The 16,307-nt window shown below is 39.4% G+C and overlaps 1 protein-coding gene across 7 annotated transcripts; it reads left to right on the top strand.

Annotated features, from left to right (window-relative positions):
- The first annotated feature begins 5,262 nt into the window (after positions 1-5,262).
- On the top strand, positions 5,263-10,330 carry LOC133745845 (uncharacterized). Of its 7 annotated transcripts, none has more exons than XR_009863819.1 (7): positions 5,263-5,750; positions 5,837-5,998; positions 6,938-7,075; positions 7,264-7,416; positions 7,500-7,789; positions 9,132-9,204; positions 9,921-10,330. XR_009863819.1 is itself a non-coding variant. In XM_062174011.1 (3 exons), exons 1-3 carry the CDS (start codon positions 7,528-7,530, stop codon positions 9,946-9,948), a joined length of 363 nt encoding a protein of 120 aa, XP_062029995.1. In that variant the 5' UTR covers positions 7,467-7,527; the 3' UTR covers positions 9,949-10,330. The 7 variants fall into 7 exon arrangements, 1 of the variants encoding a protein (XP_062029995.1); XR_009863818.1 differs by having other exon boundaries at positions 5,831-5,998; positions 7,509-7,789; XR_009863817.1 differs by having other exon boundaries at positions 5,831-5,998; positions 7,500-7,768.
- The last annotated feature ends 5,977 nt before the right edge of the window (positions 10,331-16,307 follow it).

Here is a 16,307-nt window from a genome sequence, read left to right as displayed (position 1 = left end):
AAATAACATGCATCCTCATAAAAGGTGACATCCATGGTAACATAAACTTTCTGTGTAGGAGGATGAAAACACTTGTAGCCCTTCTGATTAACACCATAGCCCACAAATACACACTTTAATGCCCTGGCATCGAGTTTGGACCGTTGATTCTTAGGGACATGGACAAACACTACACACCCAAAGACACGAGCAGGGAGATTAGAAAACGAAGGGACAGACACATGATTTGAAAGGGCAACATAAGGGGTTTGACCATTGAGAACAGAAGAAGGTAGCCTATTTATGAGATGGCAAGCAGTGAGAATTGCATCTCCCCAAAGATACTTAGGCATATGAGCACTAAATAGAAGAGACCGAGCTATGTCAAGAACATGACGATTCTTTCTTTCTGACACCCCATTTTGTTCAGGGGTTTGAGGGCAAGTAGTTTGATGAACAATCCCATGAGAATGAAAGAATTGGTGAAACTGAGAATTGACAAACTCCCCCCCCCCCCCCCCCCCATTATCAGAACGAAAGACTTTAATATTGGCTCCAAATTGATTTTGAACAAGAGCAAAAAATTCTTGGAAAGCAGAGAAAACTTCATATTTGTGTTTCAATAAAGAGACCCAAGTAAGACGGGTATAATCATCGATAAACAAAACAAACCAATGTTTGCCAGACAAGGTTGACTCACGGGAAGGTCCCCATACATCAGAATGAATAAGCTCAAAAGGAAAAGAACTCCTAGTAGTACTCAAAGGATAACTAGTACGATGACTTTTAGCTAAGACACATGACTCACAATGCAACTTAGACTCATCAATGCCCAGAAACAAGGATGGCATAGATTTCTTCATGACACTAAAGGAGGGATGTCCCAATCTCCGATGCCATAGCCATAATTCTTCAACTTGATTAGTAACCCCAGTTGAATTCAAAGCTGCTTGGACTGCCTTCTCCGGCTTCATTCCGGCGAACATGCAATCCAGATGAAATAGTCGACCCCTCAGATAACCCCTGCCGATTATTTCCCTGGTGAGGAGGTCCTGAAAAATCACATACAAAGGAAAAAATGTTACAGAACACCGAGATTGAGTATTAAGCTGAGGCACAGAGATATGAGATGATGAGAGAGATCAGGGACATAAAGAACATTATGTAGTGTCAAAGAAGGAGTGAGACGAACAGACCCTATGCCTAAAACAGGAAAAGAATCACCATTGGCATTGACAACTGAGGAAATAGAGGGTGGATTGAGAAAAAGGAAGAAACTACGATCATAGGTCATATGGTCAGATGCTCCAGAATCAATTATCCAAGTATTGCCACCAGTAAAGCTAGAAATTTTTAAAGCAATTCCAATCTTACCATTACCACTGCGATTTACTGATGCGGTATCCTTACCAGCCAAGTTGGTGTGATCTGGTTCTGTCACCGCATAGTAATCTTGGTCTTGAACAAGATGAACAGCAGCCTTTCCCTTGGGTTTGTTGTCCTGAGGTCGAGGCCTCTCAAAGTAGCCTGCTGGAAAACCAACCAACCTGTAACAATTTGCTTTGATATGGCCTGGATTCTAGCAGTAGTTACAAGTCAGATTTGAGGAGAACCCGGGAGGAGGACCTTGAGGAGAGGGACGCAGAGAAGAAGGAGGCCGATTGCCTGAGAGTGACCGATTACTTGAGGAATTGGATGGCTTTGATTGGATTGCAAGGCCTGCAACTTCTGAAGTAACTGCTCTAGTCCCAGCCCTCTGGGTCTCATCTTTGCGAATATAAGCAAAGGCTTGCTGCAAGGTTGGTGTGGTAGTCTGGCGAAGTAATTCGCTCCTTGCATTCTCAAATATTGGATCTAGGCCAGCCAAAAAAACAAGAACTCTCATGAGATCCTGTTCCTCCTTATAAATCTTGACATCATCCGGGCACTTCATGCGACATGGACGCATCTGATCAATTTCTTGCCAAATCCCCTTTAGTTTTGCAAAATACTTGGCAACTGGTTTTCCATCTTGTGTCATACGGGCGGCTTGAGTGCTCAACTCATAAACCTCGGCAAAATCTGTTCCGTTAAAGTAGATCTCCTTAAGGCTTTCCCAAATTTCTTCAGCTGTATTACATCCCATAATCATCTGTGAAACATCTTCAGTCATGGATTTGTAAAGAATAGAGGTTACCGAGCCATTTGCAGTCTTCCATTTTGAAGAATTGTTGGCTGCAATTGGTGGTTCAGCAATTGAACCATCAACATAGCCCACCTTATCGATTCCACAGAGGTGAGCCTCCATCATCTTCTTCCAGGTTCGGTAATTAGAGCCATTGAGCTTGACACCTCCATAACTTCCAGTTGAATCATCTTTAACGGAGACAGAAATTTGGTTGGAACCATGAGACGTCTCACCATCTCCATCTTGCTTGATTACGGTCGAAACATCTTGATCTTTAGCCATGGTGAATATGCAGCGGAAGAAAAAAAAAACAACAAAGTTCTTGGAAGTATAAGAAGGCAACGGTGATGAAAGGATCAAAGGACAAGGAACAAATCCAAGCACAATGAACAAGAGTCAAGGATCAAAGAACAATGAGTCAGAGTCCAGGATCGGATCTCCGCTCTGATACCAAGTCAAAATATAACAAGAAACAAGAGACAATTTTGGCTGAATAATTCTTCATTCATTCACCTTACAAGAAGGAATTATATACAAATTACAATTGTGCTTAATAAGACAAGTACTATTTCTAAGGTAAGTAGTAAATCAAATAATACTACAGATATTACAGAATATTACAGATCACAGAATATTACAGAATATCTACATAAATAAGGTAAGTATGACTCACGCCAACAGTTTGCGGTTGTGCTGATGGCCTGGTGTGAGGTTCGTGGTGGAGCGGCTTGTAGACGCTCGTTGACAGGTGTTGCTCCGGTCAATGGACGTGGCTGCGAGGCCTGATGGGGTAGTGTGGTTTGGTGGGCTTTATTGGGAGGCTTGGTAGCGTCACTAGTGTGGTTACAGTAATGGTAGCACGGTGGCTGCACAACTTCTATTGGTGATGCAAAGGTGGTCGCGGCTACCTAGGCACTGGTTTAACAACTCGGGGCAGGTCCTGGCAGATCGTCTCCGGGAAGGTGCCGGCGGGGATGCTTGAGATGGGGGCGACAAACCAATCTTTGGCGACGGCTGCACTGTGTCTAGGGTGCTTAGACCTTCAGGTATTTGGGCTTATAGTTGGGCTTGGTTCTCAAGACTTGTCAGGGTTTGGGTTATTGGGGTGAGCTGGTATTCAGTAGGGCTGGGCACGGGCCGGGACGGGCCAGATTTGGGGTAAACCCGATCCCTGGCCCGGAATTATAAATCGGGACGGTAAGGGGCTTTTTGAGATTTGATACCGACAGTACCGAACCCGATCGGTTTCGGGCCGAGCTCGGGCCGATTACGGGACTGACCCGGAAAAAAAAAAAAAAAAAAAAAAAAAAAAAAAAGTTGCAAAGTTGCAAACTGCACTTCAGGAGTTCTGGGTTTTGTCCTCCTGCAATCAAAAGCATTCCTTTTCTTTCTTTGTTTTGCCTCAAAACAAAAACACAAATTAATAAAATTCAGTGCAACAGAGAGAGGGAGTTTAAAAAAGATTCAAACCTAAACCCATAAACAAACACAAAACTTTAATCCATCCTGCAAATTCTATTTTCCTCATTGAACATGCACAATTTGACAAACCCAGATCTTAAAAAAGATCATCAAGATTGATGGGGACAGATCTGGGCAACGTTTCTTGTGGGTGGTGCGATGATGGTTGTGCTACCTGTGTCGATCGAAGATGGTGAGGTGGTGATGTCTAGAGTGCCGATATAAATTCGAAATAGAGGCTGAATAAAGGATGAGAACGAGAGAGAGGACAGTGAACAGATAGGGAGGGAGAGGATAAACAGAGAGAGAGAGAGAGAGAGTTTTTTTCTCTGATGACAAAGTGACAAACAGAGAGAGAGAGAGAGTTTGTTTATGACAACAGATAGACAGTTGCGAAAGTGGGAGGCATGTGTGGTCTGATGGTCCCATACTCTCATAAAAGAAGAAAAGGAAGACAAGATATTGTACACATATATGTATATAATATATAAATAAAAATATATATATATATATAAATCGGTACGGGCCCGGCCTGTTCGGTAATTAAAACACTAATACCGATCCCGTCCCGTTTTTATTCGGTTCGGTACGGGCCGGGCTGAATAGTGATTTTCATATTTTTGATACCGTCCCGTCCCACCTATTTTCGGTACGGGTTCGGGACGGGTTCGGTACTTCGGTTTAACCTGCCCAGCCCTAGGATTCAGACCTTGGTGTGTTAGGGCAATTGGACATGGCACATAATTTTGCTAATGGTGAGATATGGTGCCAACTGCCAAGGGCGTTTCTTTCATCTATGACTCTTGATTTTTCATGGATGAATTAGAATTTTTTTTTGTTGTGCTTCATTGTTTTTTAAAATGTAGAATTGTTCAAGTAAAATGGTTTTTTTGTCAGCCAGACTGAGGTAAATCATTATGTATGCTTTTACTAATCAATAAAAGAGTTGACATATTTCTTCAAAAATAATTATACAATCACTACACCAATTTCGGAATCAGACAACACATATCAGACGACAGCAAACATTTTAACTGTCGTCTGAAATAATCAGACGACAGCAAGAATTTTTCTGTCGTCTGAATTTTTGAATCAGACAACAGTTGTTACATTGCTGTTGTGCAATTGTAATTCAGACAATGGTTATTTTTTTTGATGTTGTCTGAATCAATCAATTCAGACAACAGTTATTACATTGGTATTGTCCAAGATTGATTAACACAATGGTTGAGAAAAGATGTTGTCTGATTGTTTTAATCACACAACAGTTATTACTTCTCTGTTGTGCAATTAGTATTTACACAATGGTTGAAATAGATGTCGTCTGATTGTTAATTCAGACAATGGTTGAAATAGATGTCGTCTGATTGTTAATTCAGACAATGGTTGAAATAGATGTCGTCTGATTCTTAATTCACACAACAGTTTTTAGTTGTCTATTGTGCCATTCTCCATCAGACAATGTACTTGAATTGATGTTGTCTGAGTTTTAGGATTCAATATATATATATGCTGGCGCCCTTCTTAATTGACTTTAACACTTTGGCCAAATTTTCAATTTTTCACTTCCCACCATTCGACCAAAACCCAAGCTCGCGCTTCCCTCTCTCAAAATCACCCTTCATCTCCCCGAGCTCACTAGCCATCCATCTCTCCCACTCAACAAAACTACCTCTCTCTTCTCACAGCGCCCATCTCTCTCGCCCTTATCCGAAACCCTATCCCTCTCCTCCTCCTCTCTCTCTCTCTCTCTCCATCTCTCCCCCTGTGTCCCAATAGAACCGGAACCACAAAACCCTAGAAAACGAATTCGCAGAGATTTCTTTGTGGCTCATCTCGGAGGTGTAGCCTGGCGTTGACTCGTTGGAGGAAGGCGAAGAAGATGGTGGCTACGGTGAGCCCACTCCGGTGGTTGGAGATCGTGACGGAGGAGAGAGAGTCCTCCAGATCCACTTTCTCTCTCCTCCACGAATATGAGTTCTTGTTTCCTTTCTGTTCAGCACCCAACCTCCAGATCGTGACGGAGGCAAGGTTTGAATTGTTGAAATGGGTTTCTACCCATTTAAGTGGCTTTGTCCCTTGAATTTAAGTTTCTTCTCTTCCTCTTCAGCACCCTTCCCACTGCCTCATCTCCAATCCTCAGGTCCCTTCTCTCTCTCATCTTCATTTCTCATTTCCATTTTCTTCTTCTGTCTTATTAATTTTGATGTGTGTATGAATCAGTTGCAGGGCTTCAACTATGGAGGCTCACTAAGACCCAGATTCTCTTTCACCACTAAAGACACTGACAAAGGCATTCGCATTCAACCCATTAAAGCCAAAGCAGCAACCACCGAGGCCTCTCCGTTTCCTCTGCTTCAGTCTCCCCGAGCTAAAGACTCTCCCTCTGAGGTAAATACCCATTTCTGATTCTCCTTTTATGCTCTGTTTGGTTGCTTAGAGACTTGAAGCAATGTAATTTGGATTTCACAGCCCTTGGGAATTCATCAAAATTTGGTTTTTCGATTAAAGGTTTCAACTTTCTTGCCTCTAGAACTGAAATGAATCAGTATCTTCATAGTGTTTAATGCTAATTAGCCAAACAGTTGCTTAGTTGTTAATGTGAATTGTGTTCATTGGAAACAAGGACAACATGATGTTATGAATTTGGACTGAAAGGTGTTTACTTTTAATGAATTTTTTTTTTTCTTTCATTGCTAAAATCTTATCCATGTTCTTAATGTCTATAGTGTTAAACAGCGACAAGCGTGGCCAGTGGCCCACCATTGTACCGATACTGTCCCAACTTAACCACCCGTTAGGTGTTGGGTTTTAATCACAAAAGGCCTCGGTACAATTGGGTAAGAGCCACCCACTTATAAGTTATATTTTATTTGTCACTTTTCCAATGTGGGATCTTTCCTCTCCAACACGCCCCCTCACGTGCAACCTAGCTCTAGGTCTGCACGTGAAATTCATTCATCCAATTCCCATATTGGAAATTGGGACACAAGTCTCATATTGGAGACTTGGTCAATACAATCCAAGGCCCACATTGGACACTTGGTAATTTCATTTCAATGGCAATACAAGGAACCCCAATTTGGGCTCATGATACGTGCCTACGTGGAGACGCAATTGGAGAGGGACCCGCTCTGATACCATGTTAAACAGCGACAAGCGTGGCCAGTGGCCCACCATTGTACCGATACTGTCCCAACTTAACCACCCGTTAGGTGTTGGGTTTTAATCACAAAAGGCCTCGGTACAATTGGGTGAGATCCACCCACTTATAAGTTATATTTTATTTGTCACTTTTCCAATGTGGGATCTTTCCTCTCCAACATATAGTTGGAGCCAGCAGATCCTGATTTCTACAAGATAGGGTTTGTTAGAAGTATGAGAGCTTATGGAATTGAATTTAAAGAAGGCCCAGATGGGTTTGGAGTTTATGCTTCCAAGGATGTTGAACCACTTCGCCGTGCTAGGGTGAGTTGTTTCTCTGGTTTTTTTTTTTTTTTGGATAATCTATTGCACTTGCTAGAGTGTGTTAACAATACAGTTGCATGAATAATGCAGCCAATGCAATTCAGTGTTTATGATGGATATCATAGTACTAGTTGTTGATTAGGTGTTAAGTTTTTGGTGTTAATGTAGCTTTATGCTCAATTTCACAGGTGATAATGGAAATACCACTAGAACTGATGTTAACTATAAGCCAAAAGCTCCCATGGATGTTTTTCCCAGATATAGTACCGGTGGGTCACCCAATATTTGATATCATCAATTCAACAAGAAGAGAAGCTACGCTCAGCTTCATTTAGATTTGGGTTAGTCTTGGTATGAAGGATTTCATTGCATATTTTTTTAGATAGTCTTCGTATGAAGAAAGTGATGATTAAGTTTCTTTTAGTTGTCTCAGATGAAAAACTGGAAAGCACATGGGTGTTTATGCAGATATATGTAATGACACAGTTGAAGAAGCTGAAAAGTTTTTGGGTCAACCTTTACATTTGCTGTTCTCATTTACACTGATTGTACTGATGGGACATCCCTTGGAAGCTCATTGTCACCTCCTTTCCCTGGTCCTTGCACACTCAGAACAGCATTGGCACCTAAGAAGTGTGATTTGTAAAACCCACCTAAAACGTGGTCTAAGTCCAATCGGCAGAATTCACAAAGGTGTGTTCCTTCTGGATGAAGGTAATATTGAGCTATGAATATTCAAAAACTTTATCTTCTCTGTCACTAGCAATTGATTTGGCTTTTCAATGTCGAAACCAATCATTCTCTGTTATGATCGATAAGAGGTGGATTAAAATTGTATCTAATGCCAATCAGTGTTGAATAAAATCAGAATGCAGTTCCTCTATAGAAAAACCACATTGGGCTCCTATTTTTATTACGCAATCTAATTTCCAGTTACCAGCTCACCATTCAGTCCAAATTGTCATTGTGTTTCATAGTTACCATAAAATCTGTTATGAGCGCAGGTCCTAGATGTGGATTAGCTGTGTTAAACTCACAAAAATTTGCATCTTTATTGACTTTTTCTTCCATATGTAAAAATGAATATAGCATTATGTAACTAAAGATTAAAATCAAGATGTGCATTGACATGGACATCATCAATCCTGGTACTTGTTAGGACATATCATTCTGATTGTTTACTGACCATTTCCTATAATGCTTAACAGTGTATATATGTTTGGTGTTGGTAAAATGTGTAAATCAATATGCAAGGTGGTCTTTTGGCATGTCAGTACTGTTTTCATAAAGCTCTTAATAAGTTTCGTCTTCTATGACATGTATACTGCAACTTGCTATGAAAATAGTTGACTGGAGTATTTTTTTTTTTCTTGTGATTGATTAAATACTGCAACTTGCTAAATTCGTCCGAGGATTTCCATTTCTTGGTACTTATTCTGAACTTAAGCTTTAAGGTTATTTATTCTTTCTGGTATGTCATTGGGGGTCAAATAAACTTAAGCTTTAAAGACCGAGGATTGATTAAATATGCAAGGTGGTCTTTTGGCATGTCAGCCTTAAGAAGCTGAAGATAATTATAACCAAGAACATATGAATGCTCAATACTAAGAGAAAACCTAGAAATTCCAGAAAATAAAACAAAAGCCTACAGTTGTTCTTTCTTGTTTGATTCTTTAGTTCTCATATTTTGACACAGCAGCCAGTTGGTGTTTTATGGAACTGCTTTTTAATCTCAAAATTTGAAAATCAAGTTTTCTATATATATCAAGCAGCTTTGTTTTTCGATAAAAATCATGCAGCTTTGTTTAATGTCAAGACTCTTATAGTCTTATACTCTTGTGTACTCAATAATAAATAATTCTCCTTTAGTAGACTAGCAGTACACCTTCCATAATTGTCATGAATTCATGATATTTCATAGCTGTTTCCATAGCAGTATGAATCATGAATGATTATTGTTAGAACCTTGGTTATATGTGATTATTGCTACCTAGCTATCTTTTTCTCATCATTTTTATGACTGATTCTGTTTTTGAATATCTTGCTTGAATGTTAGGAACCTCTGCAATGTTACTCGTCATGGTCTGGAGACCTCACATCAGTTTCCTGACTCTACCAGCAATATTGAGGTATACAAATCACCATATCTATTATGACGATGGCCGTATTACTCTTATAACAATATGTTGCTCTCATCCCTTTCATAGTTTCTGGTTCATGATTTTGAAAACGTTTATAATGTGGCCAGAATATGAGCTAGTTTCCAAATCTAAAACATATCTATTTATTCAGATTTGAAAACCCCTTATTTGGTGAGTTTATTTGTGCCATTTGATTATGAAACTTGGAGTGTCATATGTTAGTTGAGCGACTTTCTTGGTTGTCACTTGAGGATTAGAGACCAGAAGTGACATCTGGTCTTATTTAGAGACTTGAAAACCCCTTATCCCCTAGTTTGATGTTCAATGGCATTTTTAGTTACAATTATTAATGCCAAGGATGGGAAAAGAATGTCCTTATACTCAATAATGCATTTGATACAAAGCAATTCTCCACCAAGCATGCTAGCCTGCATACAGAGCATGAGCTCTTAATCTGATGGAAATTAAGTCTCATATTATTGCTTTTTGTTTCCAGGGTATGTTCATCAGTACAACTCATTAATTAAGTCTCACATTTTTTCTTCTTGACTGCACATTACATGCTATAGTTTTTTCTCCACTGCACATTACATTAGTTTTTCCCATAAATTTTACTACTATTGCATATTCCACATTCTCTTAGAGAGTCTGTTGCTGTATTATATATGTTAACGATTTACATATTAAAAATGGGAATTTTGTAGGTGGTCAGTTCTAGGAAATGGCCTTTGATTTCTCGTTACCGAGCTGCAGTTCGTACTCAATCACCAAAAGTAGAAATGATTGCTAATCTGTTCAAGCCTGTGTCTGATAAAGAGGACCAAGGCATAATCAAGTTGGCTCCTATCTCCCCCTATACTCTGCCACTTTGATTTTTTTGTGAATGTATAATTATACAAACCTTACTATTGCGGTATGAAATTGTTTACATAGATTCTGCTCTTCTGCTGGCATCCTCATTATCACCACAAAGTGTTCTTCAAGACTTGGTTGGTTTCAACATTTCACTAAATGTTGTTAGAAAACTAGTTCTGTTGATGTAATGACTTTGTTGGATATATGGATGAATGTATCGGATTTTTACATGAATGAATGTGTTTTGGATGTGATGTCATTTTGAATGTATATCAGACCATTCAATCCAGCTAAAAACTATTGTGCAATAATTGATCATCACAAAATGCCTAACAAAAATTGTTGTATGAGCCATCTAACTATAATACTATAAGGACTAAAAGAACGAGAAAGTCATTGTCCAGCAAAACAACAAACAACAGTTTTTTGGAGAAATCTATAGTATCAGTAATGGATGGACAATGGGATTTGCAAGTACATATTGTCTGACTAAGCCTTCAGACAACAGCAAGCATATAAGCCCATGTTGTCTGGCACAGCCTTCAGACAACAGCAAGAATATAAGCCCCTGTTGTCTGGCATAACATTCAGACAACAGTAAGTATATAAGCCGCTGTTGTTTTTCTTGGTGTTCAGACAACAGACAGCATAGTAGTCGCTGTTGTAGTAAACTTTATCAGACGACAGTTTTTTGGTATTGTCTGATCCATGTATCAGACGGCATTGAGATAGACAACAGAAAAGTATATAATCAGACGACAGTGAAAAACTGTCGTCTGATTGAAAAATTGGTGTAGTGAATAGGTGAAAGTGAACTCCTAAACCCTACATAGCGAAAACTTCTGTGGCAGCCGGATTTAGAAGCTATGTCACTGATGCTACTTCTATCATCTCATCAAACTCCTCCCCAATAATTACTCTTAAATCAGAACACTAAAAAATTAGGTCACAAACTGTATCGAAATTGAGTTTAAGTACAGTGTCTCTTCTAGTAAGGGAGGGTGGGAAATTGGATTAGAACTAGGCTATGTTAATAGTACAATCCTCTCTAATATTAAAAAAAATAACAATAATGAACAATGTCTTTCCAAAAAAATATAGTTCAATCCATTGTGGGACATACTTTTCGATTATATATGGACATCTCTATTGTTCAATTCTTAGAGTTCCATGAATAGATCATTTCTGCAAATTTTCAGTCAAATTGTGATTTACAATTATGAACATGAACGGTTCAAGTTGGACAGATTCGTTTCTTCCATTAATTTGATCTAATTTGGTATACATACATACACACACACACACACACACACACTCACACACATGCATGCATGCATCCATACATAATTCCACTATGGGATCCATTTTTTTGGTCTTTTATAGGGATAGGGCATTAGACTAACTTTTTGATCGCATTTTGGCATCTCAACCCTTCATGTTTTAGGTCCTAATATGTAGATTATTTCTGCAAATTTTTAGCCAAATCAGTGATGGTTAAGGTATCAAACTAGATTAAATCAATGGACGAACCAAATCTGTTAAACTTTAACTGTTCATACTTATAATCTTAAATCGCTATTTTAAATGCCTTCACGATAATCAATTTGGCTGAAAATTTGCAGAAGTGATCTACACATTAGGACCTAAAAACTAAACGGTTGAGATGCCAAAATATGATTGAAAAGTTGGTCTAATGCCCTATTCCTAGATAGACCAAAGAAAATAAAGGATCCCTCACTAGAAAGGCCCTATATGTGTGTGTGTGTGTGTGTGTGTGTGTATATATATATATATATATGTAGTCACCCGCTCAGGCTAAACAGATCTAACACAAACAATCAACCAAAACCAGACAATCGAAAGAAAAAGCAATCCAAAAATCTCAGCAAAAACGAAATCAAAGAAAGCATCAGATCTCGACGGATCACAGAAAGTGAGAAACCTCAGAGGGCAGAGAATGCGACGGCGTTTAATGGAGTAACTCGGCGAAACTGTCGCGCGGATCACGGAGGACGACCTTGTCGAGGCCGTTGACGAACTCAACAAGTTGAGGAGGAGTGCTAATCGCCCTTAACGAGAGAGAGAGTAGAGAGAGAGAGAGGAGATCCGAAAATTGATTATCAGATTGAATTTGTGTGTTTCTCAGCCTCAGGTAGGAGTTGGATTGGAGAAAGCGGAAGAATGGCTGAAGAGACCGAGGTGGCTCAAATGGAGGACAATTCGAAACCGCAGAGGCACGGAAGCGATAGCAATGGAGATCTCGCATTGGAGAATGGAAGCGCAGGCGATGCTCATGATCAGCTTGTGCAGATGGTCACGAAGCTCAAATTCCAGAACGAATTCCTCAAGTCTCAGATTGAAGGCTTTCAGAGTTTACAGCCAGCAGAACCGAGTGGAGGCGGTGGTTCCGAAGAGGTTGAACGACTCCGGCAGAGCATTGAGTCATTGAACACAGCTTGAGGAAGAGAAGCAAACACGAGCTGCGGCAGAAGAGGCTCTGAAGCACCTTAGAGAAGAACACTTGGAAGCTGATTCAAGAGCATAGGACCTCTCTGCAAAGCTAGCTGAAGGTCAGATTGTGTGGCTTCATTTGTAAATTTGTAGTTTCTGTGAGATATTGGAGCTAATGACTCTGAATGAGAGAGAGAGTAGAGAGAGAGAGAGAGAGAGGAAATCGAGTGAGAGGTAGAAGAAAGAGAAAATAAGAGAAGAAAAAAAATTAGAAATTGGATTAAATTTGAAATGTCTATTTTGCCCTTCTTATGGGTTCAAAATCAGAAATGCGGGACCTCCTTATCGGCTCCAACTCAGCGCATGACGTCATCTTCGGAGTCAAATTCAAATTTTGGACGAGGTTGATGCAATTTGGGAGATCAGGGATGAGTTTGATTAAAAAAAAAGTTGAGGGACCAAACTGATGTTTGACCTAAAGTTTGAGGGACTAAACTGAATTTAATCCATATTTTTATCATTGATTTGATGGACATGCATAGAGTTGGGAAGTGGTGGGTCCTGTCGCTATGCCAAAAAACGAATCAGACGACAGTTTTTCACTGTCGTCTGATAGGGTTAAAAGCTGTTGTTAATACTCCTGCCGTCTGATGCAGGGTATCAGACGACATCGCCAAACTGTCGTCTGAATCGATCCAATTTGAACAAGTGCCAGCATTAATATGCGTGTTGTCTGAATACCAGAAAGGATGACATACAACTGTATAGTGTCCATTGTGCAAGTCATATTAATTCAGCAGCAATCTCATGGAAAGTAACTTGTGAAGCAAAGTTTGACAAGATCAGTTGTGTAGAAACTGTTGTCCCTTTAAATGTTCTACATCACTTTTTTGAGATAACCCTGTTGTGTGAATTGAAGCAAAGCGCGCAACAGATGTTTGTAGAAAGCATTGTTTGTTTGGGTTTGATACTACAAAACATGGTACTTTATTGTTGTGTTTTTTCTAGTTGGCCAATTGAAAGTGTTTGAAAAGTATTGTAGTTAGATTGTTCATGCAACAATTTTTGAATACCATTTTATAATGTTCCATTGTTAGACAATAGTTTTCATTTGGAATGAAATGGTATGAGAGAGAGTCACAAGACATATCCTGCACATAGCATTTAACCAAAACCAATCGACCAACATTCAAAAACATATATCCATTGATTAAACATTCAAAACCAATTCATTCCATCATCATCCCAACATTAACATACTAACCCTACCTAAACATCAAGGCCAGAAACATGTTGTACTAGTCCACTTTCTTCTCTTTATCAACTTCCTAGCTCTATACCTTTCCTTCCTCTTCCTTCTCGGCAACAAGATATCCAAAGTAGAACCCAACACCAAACTGACCAATCACGCTAACATCAGCTCCAGCAGCCTAGATTTTCATGAGTTCCTTGGTGCTAGACCTTGCAATGGTACCAAGGTTGTTGACCAAATCCGAAAATACAAATAGAGCAAACTCATTAAGTACCATAACATCAATTTTAATATTGTAATACAAAAAAGAGGGCAACTAAATGTTACATCATTTTCCTTCCCTGTAATCTTCCTTTAGAATTTTTTTTTTAATCAAATCTTGAAAGGTAGACTGCTAAAATTCAATCAAGTTGTCGCATATATAGTTATCTGTTTATAGAATAATAGAGGAACTTGCAGTTGTTCTTGTTTATCATACATTAGCTCTTTCCCGGCCCATATCAAAATTACACTTCGCACTAGAAAAAGTCGAAGACATTTGTCATGTGGACTTTTCCCTAATGAAATTCCCACTATAATAGATCTGCTAGCAACATATTAGCAACGAAAATTCCTATTTATTTTCTCTTATATCATTCAAATACTGCAAACAGCATAGTAGTTCTTCAAGTTATGGTATACCATCTTTCTACAAACTATATAATTCAATCATAGCTTATACCAAACAAAACAAAAAGGTACATCTAAATGCTTGGTTTAAACTTTGACATCTCAGAGACCATTAAATTGCATCCAATAAGACAAGGCATTAGGAAGTGAATGAGATGGAAATTGTAACAAATTCAAAGTCTAAGTTGTTTTAGGATGATGTAATATGAACTGTACATGAGAAGCAAGTCCTATTTGAAAGGTCAAAATGATGTAAATTGATCTTGGACGTGAGAATTAAGTCCTATTTCAAAGGTTAGAAATATCCTGCTGTGAATCAACACTACAAAATCCACCACTATTTCTAGAGAGTGAGGTGAATTGCATAAGATTATAGCAAACTGAATTTTAACAAGATGCCATCCATTTTTAAAAAATTGAGCTTGCAAGAAGCTCATTTCCATGTAATATTAGGCTTAGAGATACAAACTCATCTGCCCATTTTCAAATAGCACGCATGTAAGTACCTCCACATCCAATATTCAAATATGAACATTAAACTGGATAGAGAACAGCAAATCATTGATCACCTTCATTCACTGTTGTGGGAATTATATTCCACCCACAAAAATCTTCTTTGTCTTGAAATCCTTCGACCCATTGCTGCCCTAGGTATTGTCTTCTTGATTTCCACCTATCAAAGGCCATAAAGCAAGTCAACAATTGAACTCTTATGACAAGAACGAGTAGTACATAGCTCAAAATTACCACAACCCCAAAATCACACTCCCAAACTCAGAAACCCTAAAATAATCAGAACCATTATACAAACGCAATCAACTCAAAATTCAAATTCTACCTGTAGTGGTCTCTCTCATCAAATCCCTCCTGCTGAATTACAAAAATAGCTAGCCGAGATTCATTTTAGGTTTTCCTAAGCTTTACAAAATGGCGTCATCAGTTGAGGAGAATGAGAAATCACCCACGGCCAGCTCCATCGCCAGTGTGAGGCTGAGACGATAACTTGTAGTCTTCGCCCTCCACCTCTGTAGTGCCCCAGAAATTCTTTATTATTTTCTGAGGATTTTTCAGAATTTAATTAGTGGTTATCGGACGGTTTCATGGCTCGTGGATGGAACGGAAGTGTTTCGGGCAAATAATTATTCAAGAAGCGTCATTTTAGGGGGCCGCAAGGGTTGACTTTTTATTCATTGGGTTTCTCCGAAAACTTCCTTCACGAAAGTCGTAGAGCACGTCGATACGAGTTCGTGGACATGCGGAACACAGAAATTGGAGCTCGTATGAAGAAGTTATGGGCTTCGGAAAAACTTTCCATTTTTGTATGAAGGACAAATTTTTGCAAAAATTGCATAGAATGACAGATTTCCAAATCTGGAAACCCGTCCCTCTTTCTCTCTCCCCGAGCCCGCATCGCTTCTCTCCCTTCGCCGGCTTCGTTCTCCACCGTCCGGCCACCAATCGACAAACCGTTTGACCCATTCTCTTTGCCTCGGTCCCATCTCCAAGTCCGGGAAGTTTCACGGTGTGGGTTGGCCTGTGCACGGCGCAGTAACGCCGAGAAGTGGCGAAGGCGCTGCCACATTTCGCCTTCATTGGAACTGGAGATTTCGGCCACCACAACCGGTGATTTTTGAGGGCTTTTGGAGCCCAGAGGACGTAGAATCTTTCTCCTTAGGTGCCTGAAAACGATTCAACTTGTAGAGATCGAATTTTGGAGTTTGGGATTCTAGGGTTCATTGGAATTCAAAGCTTTCGAGGTAAATCCCGGCCAAATGGCTTTGATTCAGACTTTGTGCTAGTTATGAAAGTTGTAATTGGAGTTGAGATGAAGAACTTTTGTGTTGGAAGTTTTGTCAAATTCCGA

Source organism: Rosa rugosa, chromosome 4, assembly GCF_958449725.1.
Source record: "Rosa rugosa chromosome 4, drRosRugo1.1, whole genome shotgun sequence".
NCBI classification, from domain to species: Eukaryota; Viridiplantae; Streptophyta; class Magnoliopsida; order Rosales; family Rosaceae; genus Rosa; species Rosa rugosa.
The sequence above is the reverse complement of the archived record's forward strand: the minus strand, read 5'-3'. Positions and strand labels throughout refer to the sequence as shown.

Coding starts and splice junctions, on each gene's coding strand:
- LOC133745845 (XM_062174011.1), top strand. CDS start 7,528: ATGGGTGTTTATGCAGATATATGTAATGACACAGTTGAAGAAGCTGAA. Junction 7,790..9,131: donor TGTGTTCCTTCTGGATGAAG/GTAATATTGAGC, acceptor CTTGAATGTTAG/GAACCTCTGCAATGTTACTC. Junction 9,205..9,920: donor ACTCTACCAGCAATATTGAG/GTATACAAATCA, acceptor GGAATTTTGTAG/GTGGTCAGTTCTAGGAAATG.